Here is a 10,490-nt window from a genome sequence, read left to right as displayed (position 1 = left end):
ATTCTTCCTGTTTCTCTGCACTTGCTAACTGGGCAGTCTTCCTGTTTCTCTGCACTTGCTAACTGGGCACTCTTCCTGTTTCTCTGCACTTGCTAACTAGGCATTCTTCCTGTTTCTCTGCACTTGCTAACTGGGCAGTCTTCCTGTTTCTCTGCGCTTGCTAACTGCTGGGCACTCTTCCTGTTTCTCTGCACTTGCTTACTGGGCACTCTTCCTATATGTTTTATTCTTACATACGCCTAAGACAAGTGAGGTGCATGTTGGCAATTTTTGGTTTGGTGTGCCTGTTGTTATATTTTATTTTGTTTAGAAATTGTGCTTATATTTGTGAAAAGTTGACGGAATGGTCAACGTCAGAGGCGTTTTCGTGGTTTATGACCATGTATGTATGTATGTGTATATATGTGTGTGTATGGATGGGTGGTTGGGTGGATGCAGGTATGTGTGATAATCTGTCGTGTCCGACTACAATGGACCGTCAGAACAGCAGGTGAGGCATCTGATGCCCCGACTATCTAGGCTAGAATTTGAATATAGTGGTAGTGTCCTGGAGTGTCTTGCCCAAGTTGCATCCCCACTCCCTTAGCCAAGAGGACTTTAGCGGACAGTCGGCTTTGGGATGGTCCCCCCAGAGGCCAACTGGCCCCCAAGGCTGCTGCACTTACAGCCAGTGCAATACAATCTTGCCTTCCAGTTAGAGAGTTACAGTCCTTCACAAAAGACGAAGCGGCTGTAAATGAACTCTCATTTTGCAGCGGAGAAACCGCTTATCATACAGCTCTCACTTTGCTGTTGGCCCAATTGTAAGCTAGTGTCAATCTCTGATATAAGCCGAGAGACCGGGCCTGTGAATGTGACTGTGACTGTGACAAATTTTCGTTTTTTTTTCTATTTCATTTTTCTTCAGCCCTGAACGGACCATGTGTGGTACGCTGCAGTGCATTGTTGAACACAGGATGACGGGCGCAATAGCCGAGTGGTTAAAACGTCGGACTTTCAATCTGAGGGTCCGGGGTTCGAATCTTGGTAACGGCGCCTGGTGGGTAAAGGGTGGAGATTTTTCCGATCTCCCAGGTCAACATATGTGCTGACCTGCTTGTGCCTGAGCCTCTTTTGTGTGTATACGCAAGCAGAAGATCAAATACGCACGTTAAAGACCCTGTAATCCATGTCAGCGTTCGGTGGGTTATGGAAACAAGAACATGCCCAGCATGCACACTCCCGGAAACGGAGTATGGCTGCCTACGTGGCGGGGTAAAAGTCCACTCGTGTACATACGAGTGAACGTAGGAGTTGCAGCCCACGAACGAAGAAGAAGAACACAGGATCTTTGCTGTAAGCAAGAAAAGATAAAGATTTGTGAAAAAGGACTTCGATAGCTGTAAGCAAGTGAGAGGAGGTATGAAAACTGAAAGAGAGGTGCGTGCTGTCTGTTACGTGCTAAATGAGAGGTGTAGAAATTGAGAGGTGCGTGCATTTTGCAGTGCGCGAAATGAGAGGTGTGGAAATTGAAAGAGAGGTGCGTGCGTTTTGTTGTGTGCTAAATGAATGAGAGGAGGTGTGAGAATTGAAAGAAAGAGGTGCGCGTGGGTTTTGTTGTATGCTAAATGAGAGGAGACATGGAAATTGAAAGAGAAGTGTACATTTTGTTTTGAGCTGAATGAGAATAGTTGTGAACATTGAAAGAGAGGTGCGTGCGTTTTGTTGTGTGCTAAATGAATGAGAGCAGGTGTGGAAATTGAGAGAGAGGTGTGTGCATTTCATTGTGCGTTAAATAAGAGCAGGTGTGAAAATTGAAAGAGAGGTGTGTGCGTTTCATTGTGTGTTAAATAAGAGCAGGTGTGAAAATTGAAAGAGAGAGGTGCGCGTTTCATTGTGTGTTAAATAAGAGCAGGTGTGAAAATTGAAAGAGAGTGTGTGCGTTTCATTGTGTGTTAAATAAGAGCAGGTGTGAAAATTGAAAGAGAGTGTGTGCGTTTCATTGTGTGTTAAATAAGAGCAGGTGTGAAAATTGAAAGAGAGAGGTGTGCATTTCATTGGGGTGTTAACTAAGAGCAGGTGTGAAAATTGAAAGAGAGAGGTGCGCGTTTCATTGTGTGTTAAATAAGAGCAGGTGTGAAAATTGAAAGAGAGTGTGTGCGCGTTTCATTGTGTGTTAAATAAGAGCAGGTGTGAAAATTGAAAGAGAGTGTGTGCGTTTCATTGTGTGTTAAATAAGAGCAGGTGTGAAAATTGAAAGAGAGTGTGTGCGTTTCATTGTGTGTTAAATAAGAGCAGGTGTGAAAATTGAAAGAGAGTGTGTGCGTTTCATTGTGTGTTAAATAAGAGCAGGTGTGAAAATTGAAAGAGAGTGTGTGCGCGTTTCATTGTGCGTTAAATAAGAGCAGGTGTGAAAATTGAAAGAGAGGTGTGTGCGTTTCATTGTGTGTTAAATAAGAGCAGGTGTGAAAATTGAAAGAGAGTGTGTGCGTTTCATTGTGTGTTAAATAAGAGCAGGTGTGAAAATTGAAAGAGAGTGTGTGCGTTTCATTGTGTGTTAAATAAGAGCAGGTGTGAAAATTGAAAGACAGTGTGTGCGTTTCATTGTGTGTTAAATAAGAGCAGGTGTGAAAATTGAAAGAGAGAGGTGCGCGTTTCATTGTGCGTTAAATAAGAGCAGGTGTGAAAATTGAAAGAGAGGTGTACGCGTTTCATTGTGTGTTAAATAAGAGCAGGTGTGAAAATTGAAAGAGAGGTGTACGCGTTTCATTGTGTGTTAACTAAGAGCAGGTGTGAAAATTGAAAGAGAGGTGTACGCGTTTCATTGTGTGTTAAATAAGAGCAGGTGTGAAAATTGAAAGAGAGTGTTTGCGTTTCATTGTGTGTTAAATAAGAGCAGGTGTGAAAATTGAAAGAGAGTGTGTGCGTTTCATTGTGCGTTAAATAAGAGCAGGTCTGAAAATTGAAAGAGAGTGTGTGCGTTTCATTGTGCGTTAAATAAGAGCAGGTGTGAAAATTGAAAGAGAGTGTGTGCGTTTCATTGTGTGTTAAATAAGAGCAGGTGTGAAAATTGAAAGAGAGAGGTGCGCGTTTCATTGTGTGTTAAATAAGAGCAGGTGTGAAAATTGAAAGAGAGAGGTGTGCGCGTTTCATTGTGTGTTAAATAAGAGCAGGTGTGAAAATTGAAAGAGAGTGTGTGCGTTTCATTGTGTGTTAAATAAGAGCAGGTGTTAAAATTGAAAGAGAGAGGTGCGCGTTTCATTGTGTGTCAAATAAGAGCAGGTGTGAAAATTGAAAGAGTGTGCGCGTTTCATTGTGTGTTAAATAAGAGCAGGTGTGAAAATTGAAAGAGAGAGGTGCGCGTTTCATTGTGTGTTAAATAAGAGCAGGTGTGAAAATTGAAAGAGAGTGTGTGCGTTTCATTGTGTGTTAAATAAGAGCAGGTGTGAAAATTGAAAGATTGTGTGTGCGTTTCATTGTGTGTTAAATAAGAGCAGGTGTGAAAATTGAAAGAGAGTGTGTGCGTTTCATTGTGTGTTAAATAAGAGCAGGTGTGAAAATTGAAAGAGAGAGGTGTGCCTTTCGTTGTGTGTTAAATAAGAGCAGGTGTGAAAATGGAAAGAGAGGTGTGTGCGCGTTTCATTGTGTGTTAAATAAGAGGAAACTGAAAGAGAGGTGCGTGCGTTTTATTGTGTGCTAAATGAGTGAGAGGAGGTGTGGAAAATGAGAGGTGCATGCGTTTTGATGTGTGCTAAGTGATAGGAGGTCAGTGTGAGAACTGAGAGAGAGGCGCGTGTGTTTTGTTGTGTGTTCATCAATGAATGAGTGTTCGAGAACAGGCGATATCTCGGACACGTGAACGATTCTGTCTGTCTCATGGGCACAGTCGGACAGACGTCTGCGGACTTTGGAGAATTGCCTTGTGTTAGAAAGTTCATTGAGGCGACACTCACGTGCACACACACACACACACACACACACACACACTAATAAACACACGCGTACGCATGCACGTACACACGCACGGACGCGAGCACAACCGCACTTACACACTACACACGGACGCACGCACGCACACACGTATACACACACGCGCGCGTACACACATTCCCATAAGCACACACAAACACGCACGTACGCAAACACGCACGCACACACACACACACACACACACACACACACACACACACACACACATACACACACTTTCATCCCCCCCCCTGCACCCCCACCCAACCCCCTACACACACACGAACTGGTCACCACCATCCATCGAACCAACAACAACAGCAGCAACAGCAACAAAACAAACAGCATCGGACCCCACCAAAACACCAACGCATATTGAACACATACACACTAACACACACACACACACACACACATACACACACACACCACCGCCATCACCACCACTACCAACAACAACCACCACACACTCTAAGCTCTTTACCCTCCACCACTCCACACCAATAAAAATACGACCCGGAGCAGCGAGCGAATAGCGAGACCCCAAGCCCCCCATAAAGCGGCAAGGAAAGCCCTCCCACCAAACCAACCAGCCCCCACAGACCACTACGGGGACATGGAGAGAACCCTGTGGTCCCTCCCACCAACCGCCCTCCTCCTCTTCCTCCCGCTACCCCTCCCTCCCTCCCTCTACCCTCCTCCTCTTTCACCCCTCTCTCCCATATCCACCCCACCCTCCACCCCCACTCTACACCACCACCACCACCACCACGCCACAACACCACCCATCCCCTCCAAACACGCACACCTCCCCCTACCCCCTCCTCCTCCTCCTCCTCCGCCTCCTCCCCATTTACGGGGGTCCACACACACCGCACATACTCCGACGAAACGTCGTGAAAAGCCAAGCGCACGATGTTGTGAGCGAAAGAAATCGTCCGGGTAACTTCCCCCTCGGGCTCTCTACTCTCTTCCATGCATGCGCCAGGCTTTCAGTTTCGGCTTGTCAGCTCCACTGACAACCACTGATTTGTGTACTAGAACGTATTGTCCTTAGAAACACTTCCCAGCTACTTGTAACAAAATTGCTGCTGCCAATTTTCGCGCAGTGGCGTGTGGGGGGGTATACGTCAGTTCGAATCCGTCGAATGGTGTTTCTCTGTGCACTTGTGGAGCTGGTCAGTTGGTCAGTAAGTCCGTGTTGTGTGGTGTGATATATCAGTCGTGGACCGGATCGTCGTTGATGTGGAATTATCACCAGTTGGGAGTTAATCTGTCGTCCATTGCCAGTCGGGTGTCTGTCTTGACGTAAGTAGTTTTGTCTCTGGATTGTAGCTTGTATGGTGTTTTGATTAATACAACACGAAAGAAAAATACAAAACCAAAACACTGTGAAATTCGGGTATCTGTTTTTGATGTTAGTAGTCTTGTCTCTGGATGTAGTCTGTATGGTGTTTTGATTAAGACAACACGGAAGAAAAATAAAACAAAATGAAATAAAATACTTTTAACCACCCGTTTATGGAATGAAATACGATGATATAAGACATAAGAAAATCGACTGTTCGGGTCTGATGATCATAGTCATGTTATAAACTTCGTGAAAAACACCAACATCAGTCTTTGGAATGTATTGTCAAAGCAACGTTGAAAATGAAAGGTAAAGGCTGGCCCGTTAATTTTTTGAGAGAGAAAAAAAAATCAAACTCGGACACAAAATCGAGTCTTAAGTTTTGAGCTTTTTCTTTAAGAAAATAATGTTGTGCATAAAGATGTTCACAGCCAGTTTAAGACTACTATTTTTTCATGTTAAAAAATAATGATTCGTTCAGTGTGTACATGCATACACACACACACACACACACACACACACACACACACACATATATATATATGTGTGTGTGTGTTATGTAATGTTGCTTATTGAAATTCAGACATGGTATTTTGTTTGTTTGTTTGATAAACAACTATCGGAATAGAAATTCAGACATAGTCTTTTGTTTGTTTGTTTTATAAACAACTATTGGAATAATTTCAGAGAGAACCCTTAGCAGTCAGGATGACTCTTACCCGACGAAAAAGACGATCTCCTGATTGATGGGGACACTGAGGCCAGTAGTCTGCCTCATGCCAGAAGAGAGAGAGATCGAGACTTCACTGGAAGGACGTCAGTCACTCAAACGACGAACGGTGTCGTGGTGAAGGCGTGTATCTCTGGCTGCAAGTGACCCGGCCGTGACAAGACATTCAGGCAGACTGTACGACCAGTGTGTTGCACGTGATCAAAGGACGGATTGTTTCGTCACAAGTACACAGTAACGGGTGGTGGGTGCCACAAAGTCTTCACGATTTACTGGAGTTTTGCCGCCGGGGTGACTCTTGGGGAAGAACCCGTGGTGTGACGACACGTGATGATGACTACTTCAGAGCTGTTGGGTTCAATACAGGTAGCGGGGTTCTCGCATGTTAAATACGGAACACGGCACTGACAGTTGACGGTGTGTGTCATGTCATCATAATAAGTGTCAGTGCTGGTGGTTGTGAACTGTTAGTCTTTGCCTCTTGGACTTAGAAAACAAAAAAAACAAAAAAACAACAAACCAAACACTTTGTGGTGGGTGTGCGAGCATGTCGTCGCAACATCGTGGGACGTGTTGATCTGCTGAAGGCTCTCATTGTTATAAGAAGTTGTACTGATCAGTCTGTCATCATTCTCTGTTTTCATGGTTGGAGGGCGGAGACACCCACCAGAGTCTTGTTGACGGTAAACACCAGTAAGTGTTGCCAGTATAATACAAACAAACAAAAAGTTTTTATCAGGACAAAAAAAAAGTGTTGCCACTGAAAAAAACAACAACAAACAAAAAACAGCCCCACTAACACCATTCGCCATTGTAAGGAAACGACCAGAGCCTCTGAACTGATTTATTAAAAGAAAAGAAAAGGAAAGAAAGGAAAGAAAAAGACAAATGTGGCCAGAAACTTCACTGTGAGTGTGGGTGTGTGCTTATGCATCACCGGTCGTAACCTGCAGCGTGTGTTGCTAGGTGTGGGTACCATTCCTTGGTTTGCCTCACCCCAAACATTTTTTTTTTTGTCAACAAACTCACTAGCCTACTGTCAACAGAGCAGACAAGCAGTCGTCAACAACCCAGGGTTTGACGTCAACATTAAGCAACAACAGCTTAGATTGTCAACAACACAGATTGTCGGCAACAACACACAGTGGCGTCAACAACACAGGTTGTCGTCAACAACGTACAGTGTCGTCAACGACACAGGTTGTCGTCAACAGCATAGTGTCGTCAACAACCCAGGGTTTGACGTCAACATTAAGCAACAACAGCTTAGATTGTCAACAACACAGATTGTCGGCAACAACACACAGTGGCGTCAACAACACAGGTTGTCGTCAACAACGTACAGTGTCGTCAACGACACAGGTTGTCGTCAACAGCATAGTGTCGTCAACAACCCAGGGTTTGACGTCAACATTAAGCAACAACAGCTTAGATTGTCAACAACACAGATTGTCGGCAACAACACAGGTTGTCGTCAACAACACAGGTTGTCGTCAACAACGTACAGTGTCGTCAAAAACACAGGTTGTCGTCAACAGCATAGTGTCGTCAACAACACAGGTTGTCGTCAACAACGTACAGTGTCGTCAACAACACAGGTTGTCAGCAACAGCATACTGTGTCGTCAACAATACAGGTTGTCGTCAACAGCATACAGTGTCGTCAACAACACAGGTTGTCAGCAACAGCATACAGTGTCGTCAACAACACAGGTTGTCGTCAACAGCATACAGTGTCGTCAACAACACAGGTTGTCAGCAACAGCACACAGTGTCGTCAACGACACAGGTTGTCAGCAACAGCATACAGTGTCGTCAACAACACAGGTTGTCAGCAACAGCATACAGTGTCGTCAACAACACAGGTTGTCAGCAACAGCATACAGTGTCGTCAACAACACAGGTTGTCAGCAACAGCATACAGTGTCGTCAACAACACAGGTTGTCAGCAACAGCATACAGTGTCGTCAACAACACAGGTTGTCAGCAACAGCATACAGTGTCGTCAACAACACAGGTTGTCAGCAACAGCATACAGTGTCGTCAACAACACAGGTTGTCAGCAACAGCATACAGTGTCGTCAACAACACAGGTTGTCAGCAACAGCATACAGTGTCGTCAACAACACAGGTTGTCGTCAACAGCACACAGTGTCGTCAACGACACAGGTTGTCAGCAACAGCACACAGTGTCGTCAACAACACAGGTTGTCAGCAACAGCATACAGTGTCGTCAACAACACAGGTTGTCAGCAACAGCATACAGTGTCGTCAACGACACAGGTTGTCAGCAACAGCACACAGTGTCGTCAACAACACAGGTTGTCAGCAACAGCATACAGTGTCGTCAACAACACAGGTTGTCAGCAACAGCATACAGTGTCGTCAACAACACAGGTTGTCAGCAACAGCACACAGTGTCGTCAACAACACAGGTTGTCAGCAACAGCATACAGTGTCGTCAACAACACAGGTTGTCAGCAACAGCACACAGTGTCGTCAACAACACAGGTTGTCAGCAACAGCACACAGTGTCGTCAACAACACAGGTTGTCAGCAACAGCACACAGTGTCGTCAACAACACAGGTTGTCAGCAACAGCATACAGTGTCGTCAACAACACAGGTTGTCAGCAACAGCACACAGTGTCGTCAACAACACAGGTTGTCAGCAACAGCACACAGTGTCGTCAACAACACAGGTTGTCAGCAACAGCATACAGTGTCGTCAACAACACAGGTTGTCAGCAACAGCACACAGTGTCGTCAACAACACAGGTTGTCGTCAACACTGAGCACAGAGTGTCGTCAACAGCACAGTGTGGTCAACAGCACAGATTCTCGTCAACAACGCAGATTCCATCCAACTCAACCTGTGCACCCCACCCAGCCACCCAGCCACCCAGCCACCCACCCCACCTGTCAACTAGCAGTGGTCTGTGTTGGTGATTTTTTTTTTTTTTTTTTTTTTTTAGTTTCTATTGTTTTATTTCATTTTATTTTATTTTACTTCATTCTTTTTATTTTTAATTTCATTCTTCTCAATTTTTTTTTTTCTTTTTATTGTTTTCTCTTTTTTTTCTCTCTTTTTTTTTTGTGTGTGTGTGTGTGTGTGCGTGTGTGGAAAAAATCCCCCACCACCACTGACCACTCCCTCTTTCCCCTGCTGTGTGAAACGTCTGTTCGTGCAGGAGAGTGGTGTGGATTAGAATCCCCCCCCCCCCCCCACACACCACCACCACCACCACCACCAGCACCACCACCAGCAGGCAGGCCAGTCTCTAGTAGTACTAGTTAGTAGTATAGGGATGGTCGGATCGTGAAGAGGGATTCCACTACTGGAGCTACTGCTACCACTACTACTACTACTACTACTACTACTATTACTACAGGTCTACAAGTCCGTCACGTCTCGTCACTACAGTCATGAGGGAGTACCACTTCCTACAATGCTCCTTGCCGGTCCGCCTCGCCGTGCTGCTCTCTGTCCTCCTCAGGCTGGTCAACGCTTCCTGGTGGTGAGTGAGTTAAACTATCTGTGTGTCGTGTGGGTGTGTGGGCGGGTATGTGGGGATGGGGGTTGGGGGTGGGGCGGCGATGTGGGGTGTGTGTGTGGGGAGGGTGGGGGCGGATGGGGGTGGGTTGTGTTGTGTTGTGTGTGTGTGTGTGTGTGTTCCTCTGTGTGTGTATGTGTGTGTGTGTGTGTGTCTGTCTGTCTGTCTGTCTGTCTGTCTGTCTCGCTCTGTGGCTGTGAATGCCTGTCTCTCTATTTCTGTGTGTGTGTGTGTGTTCTGTGTGTGTGTGTGTGTGTGTGTGTGTGTGTCCCAGTATCTCTCGCTGTCTGTCTCTCTCTGTGTCTCTCTGCATCAGTCTCTGTCTCTCTTTGTGCCTGTGAATGTCTGTCTCTCTCTACCTTTGTGTGTGTGTGTGTGTGTGTGTGTGTGTGTGAGCATGTCTGCACTTGCCTTCTGCCTCTGTCTCACTCTGTATCTCCCTCCCCTCCCTCCTCTCCCGGTCTCTCTCAGCTTGTGAGTGTCTGTCTGTCTGTCTGTCTATATGTCTGCCCATCTCTCTGTCTGCATGTCTGCCCATCTTTCTGTCTGTATGTCTGTCCATCTCTCTGTCTGTATATCTGTCCATCTCTCTGTCTGTTTGTCTGTATGTCTGCTCATCTCTCTGTCTGTTTGTATGTCTGCTCATCTCTCGGTCTGTCTGTACGTCTGTCCGTCTCTCTGTCTGTTTGTCTGTATGTCTGCCCATCTTTCTGTCTGTCCGTCTCTCTGTCTGTTTGTATGTCTGCCCATCTCTCTGTCTGTCCGTCTCTCTGTCTGTCTGTACGTCTGTCTCTATGTCTGTTTGTCTGTCCGTCTCTCTGTCTGTATGTCTGCCCATCTCTCTGTTTGTCTGTATGTCTGCCCATCTCTCTGTCTGTATGCCCTCCCATCTTTCTGTCTGCCTGTATG

General features: G+C 45.7%; 1 protein-coding gene across 1 annotated transcript in view; it reads left to right on the top strand.

Moving 5' to 3' along the window:
- The first annotated feature begins 9,395 nt into the window (after positions 1 to 9,395).
- Positions 9,396 to 10,490, top strand: part of LOC143282458 (protein Wnt-4-like) — a 106,430-nt gene continuing 105,335 nt past the window's right edge. Inside the window, exon 1 of the mRNA XM_076588101.1 lies at positions 9,396 to 9,545. Within this exon, the coding sequence (XP_076444216.1) occupies positions 9,454 to 9,545 (92 nt within the window). The 5' untranslated portion in view covers positions 9,396 to 9,453. The remainder of the gene's footprint in view (positions 9,546 to 10,490) is intronic.

Source organism: Babylonia areolata, chromosome 5, assembly GCF_041734735.1.
Source record: "Babylonia areolata isolate BAREFJ2019XMU chromosome 5, ASM4173473v1, whole genome shotgun sequence".
Lineage (NCBI taxonomy): Eukaryota > Metazoa > Mollusca > Gastropoda > Neogastropoda > Buccinidae > Babylonia > Babylonia areolata.
The sequence above is the reverse complement of the archived record's forward strand: the minus strand, read 5'-3'. Positions and strand labels throughout refer to the sequence as shown.